The 21083-nt window shown below is 40.2% G+C and overlaps 1 protein-coding gene across 1 annotated transcript in view; it reads right to left on the bottom strand.

Annotated features, from left to right (window-relative positions):
• COL4A4 (collagen type IV alpha 4 chain) overlaps positions 1–21083 on the bottom strand; it is a gene marked incomplete at both ends in the record, with an annotated part of 67380 nt that overhangs the window by 6574 nt on the left and 39723 nt on the right. The window contains 17 exons of the mRNA XM_080623485.1: positions 347–445; positions 1113–1268; positions 2148–2255; positions 3567–3695; positions 4475–4546; positions 8288–8395; positions 8719–8826; positions 9288–9362; positions 10309–10372; positions 13060–13238; positions 13411–13518; positions 14180–14323; positions 16533–16703; positions 17352–17513; positions 18409–18627; positions 19157–19261; positions 20340–20408. Coding sequence (XP_080479611.1) covers positions 347–445; positions 1113–1268; positions 2148–2255; positions 3567–3695; positions 4475–4546; positions 8288–8395; positions 8719–8826; positions 9288–9362; positions 10309–10372; positions 13060–13238; positions 13411–13518; positions 14180–14323; positions 16533–16703; positions 17352–17513; positions 18409–18627; positions 19157–19261; positions 20340–20408 — 2076 coding nt within the window. The remainder of the gene's footprint in view (positions 1–346; positions 446–1112; positions 1269–2147; positions 2256–3566; positions 3696–4474; positions 4547–8287; positions 8396–8718; positions 8827–9287; positions 9363–10308; positions 10373–13059; positions 13239–13410; positions 13519–14179; positions 14324–16532; positions 16704–17351; positions 17514–18408; positions 18628–19156; positions 19262–20339; positions 20409–21083) is intronic.

Genomic DNA, 21083 nt, shown 5'->3' with positions numbered 1-21083 from the left:
AATGTATCTATACAGAAGGAAGCCCACATGAAAAAAATAATCAATAGTCATGAACTTACCTGTGAAACCTGAAGGATTGGAAAAATGCAAAGCAGATTTTGGCCATCGTGGTGCAGGCAGAAACAAGTTTCAGACATGTAAATTAAAGAATGGAATGAGAACTGAAATCAGTTACATGGTGTGACATTGAAACGTAATTCAGAAATTTTTATACAACTCACAGGAGAAATCAATTAAGTTAGAGTTTTTTCTGAGATTGTGTTAATTGTATGCAAGTGAACATTATGCATGAATAGAAAGAGAACAGTTACAACTGAGTGAAAATGAGCAACAAGTTCATAAATACCTGTGGGACCTCTGGGACCAGGTTTTCCTTGAAGACCTTCATCTCCTGGTTGTCCTGTAGCACCAGGTGGACCTTGTGGGCCATGGCTTCCCATAGGACCTGGAGAGGAATCAGTTGTGCACTTACATGTGGCTGCATCCCAAGAAGGTGAACACATTAATAAGAGGAAGTTTGGCTGCTTGAGTAACAAAAAAACAGTTGGGACAGCTCAACTCAGTTCTCTCCCAGAAAGAAGTGCACATTTCCCTCTTCACTTCCCAGTCGTTAACTGAATTAAAATCTATGACTTTTAGTTTTTTAGAGATCGGAAGGGTTTGGTGTAGATAGGACTTCTCTACAGTGTGTGGAAGAAGCACAGTATCTAGATCCCTGTTTTCAAACTAAAAGAATCTGTTGAAAGCCGAAAGCTATTAATATGGGGCAGATGTGAGACTCTGTTAGTTCAAACACATCTGAGTCATCCATAGTTTCTCAATACCTCTGCAGAGAGGTCAAGGTTTGCTTTATCTGGCAGACTCAAAAGTTTTACTGCCTCATCCTCAGGTTGGTCGGGGAGTCTTCCAACAAGTTGTTGAAGCACTACATGTGAATCTGACTTCACACTGATCTTCCTTGTCTTATTTGTAGGTAACAGGGCAGAGCAATGAATGTCCAGCCTACCTCTAATGTTTAGCTCAGTCTCCAATGGCAGTCCCCTGTGTGTGAAGCTCAGTTACATAGGGCTGGGCATATATGCACATGCTAGTTAAAATATCTGAGATCATACCCTTCAGGCCTTCTCTTCCTTGGTTCCCTGGAAGACCTCTGGCTCCTTGTCGCCCTCGCTGCCCAGGATTACCTGGTACCCCTCGATGACCAATATCACCTGGATCTCCTCGCACAAAGATAGTCTCTCCAGGAGGACCAGGATTCCCAGGATGACCTATGGTAAAAGAGCTTTATTTTTAATATTTGAACAAAGCACAGACTTCTAAAGAGTCATATTCTATTGTTTGGTGGGTTTTTTTTTTTCCCCTTCCCTTTGGGATTTAGGAAAGCCCTTGCATGTTTTTTGGCAATACTACCAATAGCCTTTTTCTAAGGCATTGTAAGAAAGACAATAATCGGAATAGCTCCCCAAATTATGTAGCATCTGTGAAAGCAAAAGGCAGCAAGTTAGTTACACACATTGACACACAGTTTCTCTATATTTATTACAGTTTTGGTTACCTTTCTAATCTCCCTTCCCTGTTTCCCAATAGGAAGTAAGTCTTTGTACTGGGTAAGGAAGGGTTCAGGTAATACTTAATGTAAGGGGTCAGAACAGCTTGAAAGGGCTCCATTTGAGGACCAGAATCTATAGGAATTGACAACCTCTACTTGTAACAGAAGTGTGGTCTACATAAATGCTTACAAAAGAATGTCCAGCCTTAACTTTCCCAGGGCTGGATTTAAATTGGAAAGCTTTTTCTGGCTTTACCAACAAAGGCACACTTTGGATAATGTGTTTTATCCTTCTTGCCTAGGATGAGGAACCAGTCATCTTATTCCTGTTTGCTTTGGTGGAAACTGAGATATGTTGTAGCAACAGGACTTGTACAGAATTACTTTACAAGGCCAGAAAACAGAATCTGGAGATCTGTGTTTTATCCTTTCTCTGGTGATCTATCCAGTGTTCACTTCTCTGTGTATTCATGGAGTTATTGATTGGTTTCTTTGTTCCCTATGCACTTTTATATGTTCCACAGACAGCAACCCAGTGACTTCCAGTAGTTTCAGTGGCTTTTTACGTGACTGAATTTGGTATTTTTAGTTTTAATACCTCTGATGCCATCTAAACCAGGTGGTCCTTGATCACCTGGAGGACCAGGAGAAGCACTATCAGGAGATCTTCCCACAGGTCCAGTGGGTCCAACAGGTCCTCTTCTACCTAAGGGAAGTAAGTTAGTAACTAGAAGAATGCTGATATGTCACAGAGGTAACGTATGCTTTCACTTGTACAGTGAATATAGCAGTGATTAAGCTAACGAAGATACCTTTTCTACAAAAAAAAAAAAAACAACAAACCAACCCAACCAAACAAATCTCATGCTTCCATTTACTCTCTAGTGAGTTCTCCCTAATTTGTCAAAGCTGAACACCACATACCATAGAAGGCCTTGCCCATCCTATGTCAAGCAGTGCTAATACATCTTAGAGATGTCAATACAACTCTTCTTCAACAGTACCACTCTGTTGACTTTCCCAGTTCATGATTTAGTAACTGAACTGAGAAATATGACTGTCTTCATCTTACAATAATTCACTTCACCACTGTTTTCCTTCTATGTGTTATGTAACACTGTGGCAAGGTTTGGTAGAGTAAAGCCAATGTCATAGAAGCTAATTACAGCATTACTGAGGCTTGAATGAGCCTCTGGAGTCATTCTAGTCAGTCTCCTCAAAGCAGGGTCATCTAGAACAGGTTGCCTAGGAGTCTGTCCAGCTGGGCTTTGAGTATCTCTAAGGACAGACACTTCATAACTTGTCTGTATTCAATTACCCTCACAGGCAAAACAAAACTTTTCCCTGTATTTAAATAGCATTACATCTATGTTAGTTTGTGCCCATTGCTTCTTGTCCTGTCACTGGAAAGCACTATGAAGAATCAATCTCCATGTCTTTCCCATCAGGTACTTAAACACCTTGATAAAGTCTCCCCTGAGCTGCCTTCTGGAGGCTAAGCAATTCCCACTCCTTCAGCCTCTCCTCATATGACAGATGCTCCAATCTCTTTACTTTCCTAGTGGCCTTTCTTCAAACACTTGATTTTTGCTATTCCTATGTAATTTCTGTATCACCTAGGCTCTTAAATAGCCATAGCAATCTTGTGATACAGTTCCATCTTGAATTTGCATCAGAATAGTTGATAGATGTACTATATTTCTGCGTCTACCAGATCTCTTGCACTCTCTTTCTTCAGGAATGTCTTCCCAAGAGGCAACCACACCTAGCAGTTCCCTGAGTCTGTCCAAGTCATCATTTTCTATTCTCATTCTTTCCTCTTCTGTAACATAATAAACAACAAATACTGGGGTCTCTGTATCTACTCCGGAAACATCAGCATGTTATTACAACAGAAACGTTTTCAGGGAGGGAATCTCCTATGTATGTATTAATGTTCATACTAACCAGGGGAAGAGCCTATATGAGCTTCATTTCAACTCTGCAGGGCACCACTAAGAAGAAAACCCTTTTTTACCTGGGAAACCTGGGAATCCTCTTTCTCCAGGAGGCCCTGGAATAGAAATACCAGGCCATCCAGGTTCTCCTCTCTGTCCTTTTGGTCCAAGTTCTCCTGAGTATCCTGGGGGCCCTGTTTCACTTTGACCTTTATAGGAAAACAATTATGTACATAAAGCTTACAGTGAGTACAAATACAGATGTGCAGAATAAAAACACTAGCTGCAGATGTTCTTCCTTGTAGGGGTTGCCTAGTGCTATTTTTCTGGTTCTCTCTTGGAAGTTGGATATAGTTTTATTGAATCTGGCCCCAATTCATCTCTTTCAAAGAAAGGAATCTCTTCACTTTAATGCTCTTCTTCAGGGATTATTTTACATGGTGTCATTATTGTTTGTAACTTGAAATGTAAACTGACTGGATTTCCTATCAGCACAATTTTGTAATCTCTAGCTATGTGGTGAACACTGTTTTTTAATGCTGCTTCAAAAGCACCTTTTGAAAGTTGTAAACAGATCAACATGAATGAAATCCAGGTTCCCCTTAAGTTTGTGACACAACTCCCATGGACTTTAATGGAGCTGAGGTTTCATAAGCATCCTTTTAATTTGTTAGTTTTATCTTTTACATATTAAAAGTCCTGGTGACTTGGCTCTCACTGGAATCATCTGCACTGAACATTTTCATTTTATAAACAGCCTTGGAAGTTTCCAACAGAACTATATGAGTAATGGAAGTTTTAAAATTTTCCCCATAAATAACTGCAGGTGTGTCCTTAAGCATGCGTCAGATTTTGACTGAAAGTTTAGTCTAAGCCTTAATGATATCTTCTGGGCAAGCCAAGTATCAAAATAACATGTATCATTCCTTACACATTTAGTCATTTAAGAGAAGATTTTCTGTTCCACATAGCTATTTCTATTCTTTACCTGGAGCTCCTGCAGAACCTTTTTGACCTTTTAGTCCATCCAAGCCATCCAGTCCGGGCAGTCCAGGAAGACCTGGGAGGTATTACAGGTATGACTGGGTGCCACAATAACCCTTTAAAGTCACAATTAAAGATGATGCCATTTTTTTTTTTTTCCTGGCACCACATTATTCATCAAGATAAGGTATTTTGTAGTTCTTATTGGTAATTGAAGATGAGATCACATTGCACCTGAGTGCAGTCTTTTTGGAAAGGAAAATGTGAAAAAAATCTGAAAATAGCAATCATAAGACAGCGTCAAACGAAAGCAATCGGAAAACGTACCTTTTAATCGTTTAGATATTGCTATACTGCAGCTAGCAGCAGGCAGCTCAGCATGGGCTATTTTACTCTATAGTGAAATGGCTAGACTACTACTGCTACATATGATTAGTCTGAAATTAGTTGGTGACTGGGATGCAGACACTACCTAAAATAACTCTAAAGCTGGAACTTCTTCACAGCTTCTGTTCCAAATGTAAGTGCAATTTAATCTAGCCGCACTAGAAAGAAGATAGATTTTCACCTGGCTTCTTTTCCCTGCTTTGTAATCTGCACTTCTCTGAAAATTGCTGAAACACAAGAAGTAAAAACATAGATGGCATTTTTTGATTTATTTTCTACAATGTTGAACTAACCTGAGGTTGTTGTTTGCAGTGAAGGGTAAAAATATCTCCATGTCATTAGCACTTTATAGTTTCCTAAATTGCATAAATGAAGTATTAAGTGTGAAGATGTACAATTATAAAATGCAGATGGCAGCCTACCACCTGGAGATAGGATCTGGCAAAACTGATGCATCATTTGCTAGCAGGTTTCCAAGAGGTTTCAGACAGAGAAATAGACTTGGGATGCTTCTTGCTCCCCAGGAGGACAGATCAGAGTGCTACTGATCATCAAGAAGTTGAACAATACTGTTAGTGCTTATTCCTTCTCCACTTCTGCTGCTTATCTTTGCCAAATTTCATTCCCCACCAGTTCCTTTCCCTGCCATGTAGGATTCCCAGTCCAGATGCTGTGGTGGAGTTTTTTCCACAAGTGTGAATTATCTTTCTGTCTGTTTCCTTTTCCGTGTCTAGCTACTTCCTGGCATAGATGATGTTGGTTCTCTGTTTCAGTTCCTGTGCTTGATCCTAGCATGTCCTGCAGCATGCTGCTGTATGTGCAGAGCATGAATCATGGGAGAATTTACCACTCTACTTAAGCACATATGAATGGATATATTTTTTCAAAGACTATAAGATGGTCAAATTTGACAGCAACAAATTGCTGTAGGAACAGCAACACAAATGCCTTTCTTCAGCTGCTTCACCCGCCAAATTTAAAGGTCCCTAGTTCAAAAATGGGTCATCTGAGAAAGGAAACTTTACTGCCCTTTTATTTTTCCTAACAGATACACCAAAAATAACCCCATGGCTTTGTTCTCAGAAACTGTTGTGTTCTTTTAGGTAAAATTTAACAAAGGAATGAAAGGAAAGAAGGGGGGGGGGGGAAAAATCCAGCCTATAGCAAACACTGGTCTGGAATAAAATTTAAATCCAGAAGATTGTTTGAAAACTTGCAGGACATTGATAATATACTCTTTGTGTAATCCCCTTTATAATATGGAATATATATATATATAATCATAGAAACAACTACGTTGGAAAAGACCTTTAAGATCATCAAGTCCAACCATTACCCCAGGACTCCTAAAACCATTAGCAATACAACCTGTAATATCTTCTATGCCCTTAAGTAACTGCTCTTCAACTTTTCAGGACATTCTGAGTTTCAGTCCTGCTTTCTGTAGCCTGTTTGTGCTTTGGGCATGTTCCTGTTTTCAAATTTATGTAAGAGTTGCATGCCAATTCACGGAATTTAACAGTGGTATTTGAAAATGATTATGACCTACTAACTACTTTTGGCACCCAGGTGATCATTTCAAACTTTTTTAATCTTTAGCTCACTCAGGCAAGATTGATGGTTTGGTTTACTTGCTTTCTGACACATTTGCCAACAATCCATTATAATATCAGCAGTTGTAATTCTAGGTTTTTGGTTTGCTGTATTCCAGTATTTCTAAGTACAGCTGAATTGGCTGACCTATGTATGAACCACTGTTACTGTATTTTACAGCCCAATTCAGCTTCTACTCATACAAGCAATTCTGGTGTTCTTAATATTACTTGCTTCATCAAGGATTACTCGCACAGTAAGGCTTGCCAGGCTAAGCCTTTAACTAGTAAAACTATATAATAAAGAAAATGTGATTATGCTTTGGTAGATGCTGTTTAACTAATTTTATCTCTTTTTTAATGTAAGTGAGAAGCAATTAGACTAACAAGGCCATTTACTTAGCAATGAACAGCCAATTAACCATTTCACTTCTAATGCTAGCAACAATTTTTTTATTGAAAATAGCATTAAGGTCTATATTCACCAATTGAATTGGAATGCAAATTCCATTCAGTTTTCATTACTGGGTATAATTTCAAAGGTGTTAACCTTCTTTTCAATTAAGCTGGCAGTATGGCAATATATAGGATACTAAGGCTCAGTAGGCAACTTGGTCTCTAGTAAACTGCCATTTGGAACTGAACTTTTCCCTCTGCAACACATGTATTAATTTGTTATGTTTCCTTGAGAACTTCTGCACAATATAGAGCAGAAGTGCCTTACCATTATGACAAGAAGGAAAGAGTCCATCTGTTAAAAAGAAGTTTTCAGCAGAAGAATGTGGGGGGTTTTTTCACCCCTCTCAATTTAGACATCCCTTGTCACTGCAGATCTCTGCTTTTGTTACAACAAATATTGTTTGCAACAAGGAAGAGTTTTCTCTTGCAGATTATGCACTAGCAAGGAATCTGTCATGAGAGTTTAACAGCACCACTTAATTACTGCAAACAATCATAAATTGTTTCCATTTAAATTTTTCAGTAGGCTGAATTTGAAAAAGTTAATCTATTGTTCTCTAACCGTTTATCATAGCCCCAAGTTTTACTTTACTTTGATTTCTATATATGGGTCACTAAAATTATTCTTCCTGTCCAGGAACAGGTTATAAAGCACACTAGTAAAGAGAGAGGATACAAACTATGTAGCTGATTACCTTCTTTATGAAGTATTAATGTAACTTATATTTTTAATGTATCATTCTGAGTATAGTAAAAGTTAATAAGGTTCTGAACTGTACAGATGACCTACTGTTCAATCTAATCATAACAATCACTGTGAGAAGTGTAAATTAGGATTTGGAGGAAATATTTCTCTGTTAATCCACCAAAAAATCAGGTTTTGGAGATGTCCTGGTTTTGTCTGGGATGGAGAAAACAAAAAATAAACCAACTCACCACAACGAAACAAACAACAAAAAAACAACCCAAGTTGTTGTAATTTGTTAAAACAAATCTGTAAGAACTGTCCATAGCAGTCTGCCAGTAGAGTAACAGTGGCACTCCATGGTGAGAAGGTAGAACACAGCATAATTGAAGTGACATATCTGAATTACTGAAAACTCCTTTTTCTTTCCTTAACTTCTGCTGTCTATCATATCAGCTGAGCCACAATCTGTTTCTACCTTCTTCTATACCTATTTTAGATTGTAGTCCAAGTTTCTGAAATAGCGTTTATGTTACTTTTAAAAGGTGATGGGAACTGGCTTAATTCTTCTTGTAGTTTAAAAGAACAGAGAATCAAAATGATGCTCACAGGCCTTTTCTATTTTCACTGCTAAAAGGATATTTATGCCTGGTGCTGTTATATTATCAGTAGTACTGCACTGCATACTGTTTACCTTTTCTGCCTTGGGATCCAGCTAATCCCTGCAGTCCTGGAGGTCCCAAAATTCCATGTTTCCCTCTTTCTCCAGGTTCTCCTGGCAATCCCTGAGGACCTGTAGCTCCTGAGAGCACAGAAAAAAAAAACCCAAACCTGTGAATATGCAAATCTATTAAACTGTTGATTTTTATTTTTTGATGTACTATGTAGCACTATCAGAGGTACCTGAAAGTGTGTGGGAATGTATGAAGAACTGGCAGATCTTACTCTCTGAGACTGAGCAGACTATTGCTGCTGTCTATAGGTACTGAAATAGGTTCCAATACACTTTCGTATGATCTCTGACTTCTTTAGCCTTCTCAACTGAGATGCCTCCTCAGCTGCATTTCCTGTTCCATATCTCTCTTGAGCTGTTACATGGCACTGTTTTTTAAACTTTGGCATTACCTGGAAGTCCAGGTATTCCTGGGTGTCCAGGGTCACCCTTGGATCCTGGTCTTCCCAGTTGCCCCTGGATACCTGGTGAACCCTTCTCTCCTTGGAATCCACGGAGTCCTTAAAGAACAAAAGAAATATCTGGCATTTATTTCTTTAAAATTGCCCATTGTTTATCTCATTATAAGGTTAAAAATATCAAAGTTCAATAAGTTTCTTGTCTAGAAGAAGAATTTCATTCAAATACTTCAGATACTTGCATCCACTTATTAGCAATGAATTTTTCTTATCTCTCTGGTGATACCTGAAAGAGCAGAAATGACTGGAAGGATATAGTTAAGCCAGGTTTTATTCTGGTAAGTACTGGTATGTTCATCGGTGCTGTACTAGACAACAGTAGGCTATACCTCCCATTTTCACGCTAGCCATATTGCACACTGTGATGCCTCTCCAATCCCTGGGTTTATAACTACAGAAAATATCCCTCAGTATGCACAGAAAGCAGAGCTCTTTCTCTGCTAACAAAACTTAGAGAAAGTAAGTTCTTAAATCCAATTTTTTCTTCAATCAGATAGAGGTACCTGGTAATCCTGGGTCTCCAGGAGGCCCTTTCGGACCATGTGTACCAAGCAGAGGAGTGGGGTCACCTCTCTTGCCTGTAGAGGTACAATGTGTTTTATTTTGTACAAATACTCTTTTCATCCACAAAATCAAAGCTGGACAATTTTGTAAGATCAGATAATTTACAGATACTAACAGCTGCACAAGAGACTAAGAGAATACAGAATGAAAAATGCTTTGGCACATGCAAATTATCTGCCAGCTCAGCTTGTCTTGAAGTACTAACTCAGTTTCTGTTTAGTATGGCTCAGGGAAGCACTAATGAAAATTTTCCATAATGAAAAAAAGAAAACCAAAAATTATGGGAACTTTCCCAATACTAACAGCATATACTGAAAAAATAAGATACTGCATAAATTCCCTAGAACACTTTAATAAACAGAAAACTCCTTACATAGGTTTGTGAAGATGTGCAAAATCAATACATTGTGAATCTATTTACCCAGTAAAGACCTTTCAGGGACTAGCCAGGGACTTAAAGGCAGTACACCTCCTTCTTTCTGTCTTTGCTGAAATTCCTGTTTATCACAGAATCAATAATTCTGAGCAGTTTTGCCTTGCAATGTCTCTACAAATGTCTGACCTCTCCCACTTATTCATGCTGCCTTCAGCTTCATTGTCTGATTTTGTTGTGAACAGTTAAGAGGAAATACCAAGTTCAGGGGTTGCTAGAAATCTCCTGCCATAGCAATCCCTACCTTTACTGGCTATTTCCTGCTTTTGCTGTAAGGATAAATTTTCTGGAAAATTTGTTTCCAATACATTTCACACAACTTTTCCTTTTATGGAATATTGTCTTTACTTTTTTTTTTTTTTTTTTTTTGTCTCAGGTAGGTCAGACTTGTTTCTAATGACCTGCATGTTTTAATTTTTTCCCTTCTTTCCTGTTTTCTCTTTTCTAGTGAGTACTCGCCATCATCTGTCAGAGCATATGCATCCTAATAATATTGCTCTTTTCCAAAGCACGTCAATATAAATTACCTTTGGATCCTTTTGATCCAGTCAGTCCTGGATTGCCAGGGATTCCTGGTAAGCCATGGTCGCCCTGGTTTTTTTTAAACACAAAAAAATGTTTGACATGTGTAGCAGGAATGATCTATAAGCACATTTGGTTCTCTTACACAGGTAAACAGATCAGCAATTAATATGAATAGCAAAACTATATCTTAAGCTCAACAGAAAAGCATCATGCTGTCTTTGTGTCTAACACTGACCATTAAGACTTCCAAGAAACTGTAGATTAGACTTGGTAATCATTTGGAATTTGTGCTTTTACAGTTTATGATAACTCTTGGCTTGAACAGCTTAAATTCCCCACAGATGGCTTGAGTAATTTGATTTAAAAGGTACCATAAAAATGTACCAAATATTGTTGTATGTTTCCCAAATTTACTATAAACATTAACCAGAAATACGTTGTGATGTAACAGTAAAAATGTAAAGATTTATCTGTTTTTCCTTTTGAATAATGACCTATAATCAGCAAAACAAAGATTATCTCTTCAAAGAAGAATAAAAGACAATCCAAGCCAAGCAATATCCCTTCACCGAAAAAGCAACAGTGATTTTATGTTTCATGTAATCTCACTGCCTGTCTACCTAGCATAGAAGCCAGTGAAGAATTTTACTTTACATCCATGTGTGATATATGTGTGGTTTTGTATACATATTCTTGAGCAATACTGCGTGCTTGGATTCTATTTGGTGCAAATTGTCAGTGTGGGCACAGAAGACTTGTTTTCTCTTGTCTGTTGGCTTGGTTGCTCCATGTAGCAAGATATGAAGGAGCAGCTGTATATTAATTTCATATTTGTTCTGCTTCTGTGTTATGATTATGATGTGTTAATCTGTTTGTAGGAAAGATGTTAATGACTTGATTGTGCATCCATTTTTTCCTCCCTCTTCTCCCCGAAACTTGTGCAGTGTAGCCTGGACTTCCACTAAGTGGCAATATAACAAAATCACAGCATGCAGCAAGGAAAGAGGTGAGAGGCCCTTTGTTGACTCTGATTAAAATGTAATCACAGAATCACAGAATCCCAAGGGTTGGAAGGGACCTCAAAAGATCATCTAGTCCAACCCCCCTGCAAGAGCAGGGTAACCTAGAGTAGATCACACAGGAACTTGTCCAGCCGCGCCTTGAATATCTCCAATGTAAGAGACTCCACAACCCCCCTGGGCAACCTGTTCCAGTGCTCTGTCACTCTCACAGTAAAGAAGTTTTTCCTGATGTTCACATGGAACCTCTTATGCTCCAGTTTACACCCATTACCCCTTGTCCTATCACCGGACATCACTGAGAAAAACCTAGCTCCATCATCCTGACACTCACCCTTTACATATTTGTAAACATTGATGAGGTCACCCCTCAGTCTCCTCTTCTCCAAGCTAAAGAGACCCAACTCCCTCAGCCTCTCCTCATAAGGGAGATGTTCCACTCCCCTAATCATCTTTGTGGCTCTGCGCTGGACTCTTTCAAGCAATTCCCTGTCCTTCTTGCACTGAGGGGCCCAGAACTGAACACAATATTCCAGATGCGGCCTCACCAAGGCAGAGTAGAGGGGGAGGAGAACCTCTCTTGACCTACTAACCACACCCTTTCTAATGCACCCTAGGATGCCATTGGCCTTCTTGGCCACAAGGGCACATTGCTGGCTCATGGTCATCCTCCCATCCACCAGGACCTCCAGGTCCCTTTCCCCTTCACTACTTTCCAGTAGGTCAACCCCCAACCTGTATTGGTACATGGGGTTGTTCCTCCCCAGATGCAAGACTCTACACTTGCCCTTGTTGAATTTCATCAAGTTATTCCCTGCCCAACTCTCCAGGCTGTCCAGGTCTCGCTGCATGGCAACACAGCCTTCTGGTGTGTCAGCCACTCCTCCCAGCTTAGCGTCATCAACGAACTTGCTGAGGGTACAGTCAGTTCCCTCATCCAGGTCGTTGATGAAAATATTAAACAGTACTGGTCCCAGCACCGACCCCTGAGGGACTCCACTAGTCACAGACCTCCAGCTAGATTCTGCCCCATTGACCACAACTCTCTGCCTTCTTCCTTTCAACCAGTTCTTGATCCACCTCACTACCTGATCATCAAGCCCATACTTCCTTAGCTTATCTATGAGGATGCTGTGGGAGACAGTATCAAATGCCTTACTGAAATCAAGAAAAACCACATCTACCGCTCTACCATCATCCATCCACCTAGTTACTTCCTCATAGAAGGCTATAAGGTTAGTCAAACATGACTTCCCCTTGGTAAAACCATGTTGGCTACTCTTAATGACCCCCTCATCCTTGATATGTCTAGAGATGGTGTCAAGAATAAGTTGTTCCATCACCTTTCCAGGGATGGAGGTAAGGCTGACCGGTCTATAATTACCTGGGTCCTCCTTCTTGCCCTTCTTATAGACTGGCGTGACATTTACCATCCTCCAGTCCTCAGGCACCTCTCCTGTTTCCCACGACTTACCAAAGATGATGGACAGTGGCCTAGCAATGACCTCCGCCAGCTCCCTCAGCACCCGTGGGTGTATTCCATCCGGACCCATCGATTTATATATAATCAAGGCATTGAATTGTTACATTAAGGAATTTACCTTTCCTATTATATTGACAGTCTCTTCTCAGGAGGAACATCTAATGGGTAAATACAATAGAACCCTTCATCATATTTCTTGGAGGCAGGATATAGCTGAAAAGTCCAGGACATTTCATTACTACTTTGTTTACCTGGTCACCTGGCTGTCCTTGAAAACCCATAATTCCTTTAAAGCCCTTTGGTCCTGGGAAACCCTGTGATCCTGGAAACCCCATCAGTCCAGTGTCACCATGGTCACCAGGCAGTCCTGGGACACCATTCTTCCCTGGAAATCCTGGGGTGCCTCTGAAACCGGTACTGCCTTTTTCACCTGAAGTTAATTGTAGAACAAGATAATGACCAATATAGTCAAGCCATTATTTGACACATATGGCTATGCTTTTACACTATGTGCATTGCCTTAGTAAATGTCCAAAGAAACTAGACTGCTAGTTTAAGTATCTATAAAAAATATAAGGCTGGGCTTTATTTTATGAACCTACCTCTTTCACCTCTAAATCCGTTCTCACCAGGCAACCCTGGTTCCCCCTTTTGTCCTTTCTCAAGATGGATGTTAATACAGCCACTGTCTCCTGGAGGCCCTCTTTCACCTTCGAGCCAAACATGTGGAATGGAAGTAAATCCTCATGAGTGACATGTCCTGAAAATTAATTTTAGTAACAACTTCCCTAACAGAGAAAGCCTTCAAATACTAATGTGGTTCTCAGTTGTTTCAGCAGGCTCACTACTAACAGAATTTATTACCCTTCTCTTGCTTTTTAGTTGATTCAGTAGTAACCCATGTGATGTTAAATCAGAATTATTCCCTGCTTGTCTGGAATATGAAAGATGGCAAATTGTATTGTCCATTTCACAGTGTACTGTCTGTGATTGCACCTTGGAGATGGTTATTCTGTTTACTACATTAATATTTAGAGATGTTAAAGAACACAGACAATATGATAGAAAACTAGAAAAATATCTAAAGTTTCAGATGTGTGCAGGACAAATCTCAAGGCTTGTTTGAACAGGTGATTAACTCTTTAATTTAGTGTTAAATGCACCTATTGATCTCAGTGAAATTTATTTTTCTTTCGTTATATTTCATTATGCACTTGTGAGACTAACAGGATTTAACATTTAGTATCTCTGAAAATAGAAGTGAATATATCTTTACAGCAAGAAGAAAAAGTAAATACATTCCTAACACAGTAGAAACAAAACCAAACATAGCAGTAACGTAACTACAGAATGAAGTCGATTTTTACAAACCTTTTATTCCCATATCCCCACATTCTCCACTAGGTCCAGGTGGACCCATTTCTCCCTCTTCTCCTTTAACACCAGCGATCCCCATTGGGCCTTGTGTTCCTGGGAGTCCTGGGAATCCTTGGGGTCCTTGAATCCCTTTGCTTCCTGGTGATATTAAATGCTTTATTTACATATTCAGCATGCTATGCTGTTCCTGTCATATTCTAAGGAAGAGTATAAAGCAAAAGGCAGGGAGTTTAGAAGGGCTCCTTAGGAAACCAGCAAAGCTAGAGAACCAATAGTTGGAGCATGGCTTCATTCCAAGATCAAACTTGTCTTGAAATCCAGGTTGCCTTGAACCGAGCATCTTCTCCCTCTGTGCTACCTCCCCCTTAGAGGTTTAGGCTATATTTACTACTAAAGCAGTTATTCCCAACATCTTAAATACAGTGCATAGTCTAAAACACCCCCAGATTTGGCATATGGCTACAGGTAATCATGACTTCTATGTCCAGACGACGGACAAAAACAGGATTTTGCTATAGTTACTCAGAAATCTTGCACATTAGCCAGTGATGATTTGGGCCCAAGCTCACATTTTTTATAAGTATCACACATAACGTGAAGCTATTTCTCCACTTATAGAATCATAGTCATTTAGGTTGGAAAAGACCTTTAAGATCATCGAGTCCAACCATTAACCTAGCACTGCCAACTCCACCACTAAACCAGTGCCACATCTACATGTATTTTAAATGCCTCCAGGGATGGTAACTACACCACTTCTCTGATCAGCCTGGTTCAATGCTTGACAACCCTTTCAGTGAAGAAATTTTTCCTAATATCCTATCTAACCTCCCTTGGCACAACTTGAGGCTGTTTCCTCTTGTCCTATAGCTTGGTGCTTGGGAGAAAAGACCAACACCCACCTTGCTACAGCCTCTTTTCATGTAGTTGTAGAGAGCAATAAAAGGTCTTTCCTGAGCTTCCTTTTCTCCAAACTAAGCAACACCAGTTCCCTCAGCCGCTCCTCCTAAGACTTCTCCTCTAGACCCTTCACCAGCTTTGTTGCCCTTCTTTAGACATGCTCCAGCAACTCACTATCTTTCTTGTAGTGAGGGGCCCAGAACTGAACACAGTATTTGAGGTGTAGCCTCACCAGTGCTGAGTACAGGGGGATGATCACTTCCCTAGTCCCACCGGTCACACTATTTCTGATACTGGCCAGGATGTTGTTAGCCTTCTTGGCCACCTAGGCACAAGCTGGCTCATGTTCAGCCAGCCGTCAACCAACACCCTTAGGTCCTTTTTCACCGGGTAGCTTTCCAGCCATTCTTCCCCAAGCCACTGGCGTTGCTGTCCTGGGTTCAGCAGCAGCAGTCAGTTTTTCTCCTTCTTAGTAGCTGGTGCAGCGCTGTGGTTTTGACTTTCGGCCTGGGAATAATACTGATAAAGCCGATGTTTTCAGTTGCTGGTCAGAATGTTTACCCTGACAAAGGACTTTGTGAGTCTCATGCTCTGCCAGGGAGGAGGAGAAGCCGGGAGGAAGCAGGGACAGGACCCTTGACCCAAACTAGCCAAAGAGGTATTCCATACCACAGCATGTCATGCCTGGGGATGTAACTGGGAGTTACCCGGAAGGGCACGTCCTCTTTTCTGTCGGGCTCATTTCCGGCGGGTGGTATCGTATTCTCTTCCTTTGTTATTTCTCTTATCATTATTATTATTGGTGGTAGCAGTAGTGATTTGTGTTATCCCTTAGTTACTGGACTGTTTTTATCTCAACCCATGGGATTTACATTCTTTCGATTCTCCTCCCCATCCCTCTGGGAGGGGGTGGGGGGGGAAGTAGACTGCGTGGTTCTAATTTACGGCCTGGGCTTAAACCACGACAGTTGCATGGGGTTTTGTGACCCAAATGCAGGACCCAGCACTGAGCTTTCTTGAACCTCCTAGGATTAGCCCTGTCCCATCAATTCAGCCTGTCCAGATCCTTCCGTAGAGCCTTCCTACCCTCAAGCAGATCAACACTCTTCACCAAGTCATCTGCAAACATAGGGTGCACTTGATTCCCTTGTCATTGATAAAGACGTTAAACAGAACCAGGCCCTGAGAAGCACCACTTGTGACTGGCTGTAAAACAACTAAAGCACCAGGATGCACCAAGATGCATCAAACTATTTCCTTTGTTTTTATTGTAAGAGAAAGAACAAAGGATGCTATTCTTATTGCCTCTACCCTGCTGCAGGGTCTTATTCTCGAAGCTGGAAAGAGACGAGGGTGCAAGATATTTCCTAGCTTTAACAGCAGTAGAAATAGTTCCCTCTACAACAGAAGTTATAGACAAAGTGCTTTGCAGGATGTTTTAACATACCTGCTTTTCCTGGGAAACCAGGTGGTCCTTTATTGCCTGGAAGTCCTGGAAGTCCTCGGGAGCCTGGAGGACCTGGGGGACCTTGTGAGCCAGGACAGCCTTTCAGACCTTTGATTCCAGGTGGCCCAGCTAGACCCCTGTCTCCCCTCTGACCTTTAAAGCCTGGTAAGCCTAAGAAAAAGAGATTTAATCAATGTATGTAAATGCAAGAAAAGGTTTCAGCAATTGTATTTAAAAAGTGTAAAGTGATAGCTTTTGGTATAAATTTGAATACCAACAAACACAGCAAAATGACTTGGAAACTTTACTACTGGAGTACTGCGTCTGCCCACATTTTTAACCTGGAATGTTTTCCTTGTATTTCTTTAATGAGAGACATGAGTAGAAGATCCCTGTGAAAAATCCCTACTAATTTGTAAATACTTTTGGTATATATGTCCCCTTACTCTCCCTAAATAACTTTTTAATTTAAGAATAAGGAAGATAAAAGTATTACAGTAATGACAGGAGCTCAGTTAAGTTACTAAGGACAACAGAAAGGTGATAACTCTTCCACTTGTTACTTAACAGTGAACACACTGTGATTTGGCCAGTTAAGGAACAGTGCAGAAAGGGAAGTAAAGTTGGGAAATGTCCGATATGCACACTGTACATTCCCTGAGTTTAAACAAATGTGTAAAACATTAATGTACACCCCCACTAATGAGCAGCCTCCATGGACATATTTGTCATGCCAGCCACAAAAATCATGTGATAAAATCTGCTAGAAAAGATGTGCAGAGCTTAGAGCAGTGAGGCAACCTTATGGATGTTGTGTACCTTGAGGTCCTGGCAGGCCCATAACACCTACGAGTCCTGGTGGCCCTGGTAAGCCCGTGTCACATGGTGGACCAGGGAAGCCTGGACAGCCTGGTGCTCCTATATCACCTTCTGGTCCTCTAAAACCTTTGGCACCTGGAAATCCTGGGATACCAGGCTGTCCTGGAAACAAAAAACATTGTAAAATATTTTACTTCCACTACCATCCATCAGAATTCCTAATTGTTATTTTTAAACTTGTATGTTCAGTTATTGTAATATCTTACTTATCCTCTATTTTTGCACAGCTTGTGAAAACTGATGCTCTTCTGCAATTTAGAATTGGCCACTGTGGAGAGCTTCTTTCTTTAAGCTAAATACAAATTCAACTCTCATCCATAGGTGAGGATGACTTTATGGATCAATACGCAAGTTTCTGATGTGTAGGTGCCTAATGGAAGGAGCTTACTAGCCTGCATGAGCTACACAGCACTAGGGTCAGTTCTATAGGCATTTGCTGCACAGAAGAGGCTGTGTGTCTGCTTAGGGCTGGGGAAAACGAAGACCTATAAAAGGAATCAACAATATCCACTATGAAGCGGGAAGTGGCACCGTGGAGACATCTGTAGCAAGACCAGTGTAGTGCACAAGATACTGAGGATTACATTGAATAACTCTGGGCAAAGAAATTAACCTTTCTCTCCCTGAGTGTTCTCCTGCCTTTTGCCAGTCTTTTCAGATTTAAGTAAACAGTCTGATGCAGGGATTGTCTGTGTGGTGTAGCAGGAGACCCTAAGCACAGATGGCTGCCAGGCAGCAAGTAACAGTAGTAAGAATAGGAAGCTGCAGTGTTAACTCCACAGACTGGGTGAAAGTATCTTCCCCTTCCTGCAGTGCAGATCTCCTTAGTGGCTGATCAACCTTAACTGTAAAAATGTAAATGAAAAATAGGGCATAACATTCACAGTCACCATTATGGATCCAGGTAAAAGAGTAAGTTTTATCTGAATCAGGACCAACTTTGCACAGATTTTCCTCTTTGAACACATGGAAATGCTTTATAAAAACTGGCTCATACCTTGAGGCCCAGGAATGCCTGGATCACCCCTTGCTCCTTGTGCACCAGGGGGTCCTGGCATTCCCCTGTTGCCTGGGATTCCTGGAGGACCATACGTGGTATCACCTGCAATACCTTTCTGACCATCTATGCCACGTAGACCTGGAGGGCCATTTTTACCATCAACTGTAGATCCTCTTTCACCTTCATCACCAGGATCACCAACTTTGCCTCGAAAGCCTGTTGATACGATTTTTAAATTCAAATAAGGCATAATTCAGTTTTGTTTGTGGTTTGTTTGTTTTGGTTTTTTTTTTTCCTAAAAAAACCTGTGGAATATTATAATTTAACCAGAATTATGACTTTGCATCAAAAAATAACATACATTAAGTTTCAGGTTTCTCATTTACAGCTAATGATACATGAGGGTTGAAGGGGGTAATTATTCTTATGGGAAGTGGCAGTGGTTTCCTTTGGGGCAGCATCTATCTTGTGTGCTCTCACTCTTGTTCAGTTCAATCCATTTGTTAAGATGATACTACTTGTTTTCAGTTTTCTGAGAATAGTTCCTCTCTGGACACTGAAATTTAAGTTATTGCAGCACCTGCAATGCTGCAGGAAGGAAACAGAAGCTGGTAAAGATTTCTTTTCCATTAGCTTTCATGAAATGCGCTTCCCTGATCTTTTCTACTATATTAGCTACCTTACCCTGCATTTATGCATTACAGCTTGACCAGCAGTCTCCTGGATTGAGAAATGCACAATTTACCTTCTGGCCCAGGGATTCCTGCTCCTGGCCTGCCTCGATGGCCTTTTTGCCCATCAAAGCCGTTTGGTCCAGGATGACCGGGGAGTCCTTTTAAACCCTTTGGTCCTGGAAACAGAATGTAAAAACTGACAGAGCTCTAAAATGTGTGACCTAAGGAAAAATATTGCATTTTATCCCATGCAAATTCATGTACTTTGAAGACAAGTGGATTTCATCTGCTTCTAATATTTTGGGCAAGAGCGGCCACACAAGTCACAACCAAATGCATGTTTGCTGTTTTTCTAAATGGACTTGTTCCCTAATCCATAAACAGCAGACTGCAAATCGCCAGAGTAAATTAGAAAAAACCATGTCTTCTATAACATTTTAATGTTACAGGACATCAACAATATTAACCTATTGACATGAATGACAGTGTCATTGAGTGAACGGCAGATGTCAACTCAAATTCTTATATTCTTCTGTTCTATATGCTGTTTCTGGAATGGTGCAGATGAGCTCAATATGCTAATCCCTGTCTTTTCATGTCTGTATAAATTTTGGCTACCACTCACAATACTGATGTCAAGGAACTGTGTAATACCATACTAAGCAACTGGAAAATCCAGTATCAGACTCCAGTTATTCTGATGAGGATTTTCTGGAGTATTTTAAACGTTTTGGAGGTGATCACAAGCAACATTTTGCCAGTTCCTGGATGAGTTCTTTGAATTTAAATTAAGCTGAACAAGTTGAAGTACTGGTAGTAAGTATTCAGATTTCAGGGCTCAATTGCAACTTGCCATAAGCAGCATAGTTTTAGAAATTAGAGATTTGCAGCATATCTTTGCCTTGCACACCTTTTCTTCTGCTGGTGTCCAGATGTACATATTCTAGGTCTTATCCAACTCTGCCATCTGCGTATTCTCATGCATTTTAATTGAGGCAAGACAGAGTTTCAAGTGACCTTCATTTAACCATGTCTATGGAGGCAGCCTGAACACCTTTTGATCATGTAAGCTGCAGCCGTCTGGCCCTTTTATCTATTAGATGAGTATATTGCCGTGTATTTGCAGTTTTACATTTTGAGATATATATCTGTTGAAAAACTAGAACAGCGTATCTTTTTAGGATAGCTTCTTTTTGAATTAGCAACTAAAAGGTCTATTTTAGTTAAACCCCAAAATTCTGTCTGTAAACATACCTTGAATGCCTTTAAAACCTGGGAGACCTGGATTTCCAGGGTATGGTAATGTAATGCGAACAGTCTCACCTGAAGCAAGAGGTAGAAAGAAAGTGACATATTTAGTTTTAGAATAAATGGAGTCTGAACATTTACTGTAATAGTCCTGTGGAAGTAACCATCTAGATGTACAAAGGCAAAGAGAAGGGACTTTTATGCACATTGCTATTTGCACGTTACTTAAGGTTTGATGGAGGATCTTAAAATATAGTTTTTACACTTATTTTGTATAGAATATTGGTAATGATTCAAATACAGCTGTGTTCTGTTAAGATGAAGATTTTTTTTTTTTACTTGTCGCAGAAATTTGTCTTCATGATAGATTCTCTTATGAGAAAAAAATATTTTCATCTCAATTCTATGTATGTTTCTTGTTCATTTGTATTGCTATCAGTATAGATTTCTTTTTATTTCTAATTTTGGTAGGGATTTAAAAAAAACAAAACCAGACAGACCAAGCTTGAAGTGTCAGCTGTATCTTCCTGCTCCTTCAGCAAAAAAACATTGCCTTGCAAACGCTTACACTCAGGAATACTCTTCACTCCAGAAAATAATCCCTCTGACAGTGTGCACTCTGAGTGGCACTTTGCAGGCTTAAGGCCTCTAGCAATTCATATTCTCACTAGTATCTGTTGCTAAATGCTGACAGTATTGTACCTTTCAGTGGCCATAATTCACAGGACCACTGAGCTTGCCAAAATCGAT

The sequence above is a fragment of the Psittacula echo genome (assembly GCF_963264785.1).
Source record: "Psittacula echo genome assembly, chromosome: 7".
Classification (NCBI taxonomy): domain Eukaryota; kingdom Metazoa; phylum Chordata; class Aves; order Psittaciformes; family Psittacidae; genus Psittacula; species Psittacula echo.
This window is presented reverse-complemented; position numbering and strand designations above follow the sequence as displayed.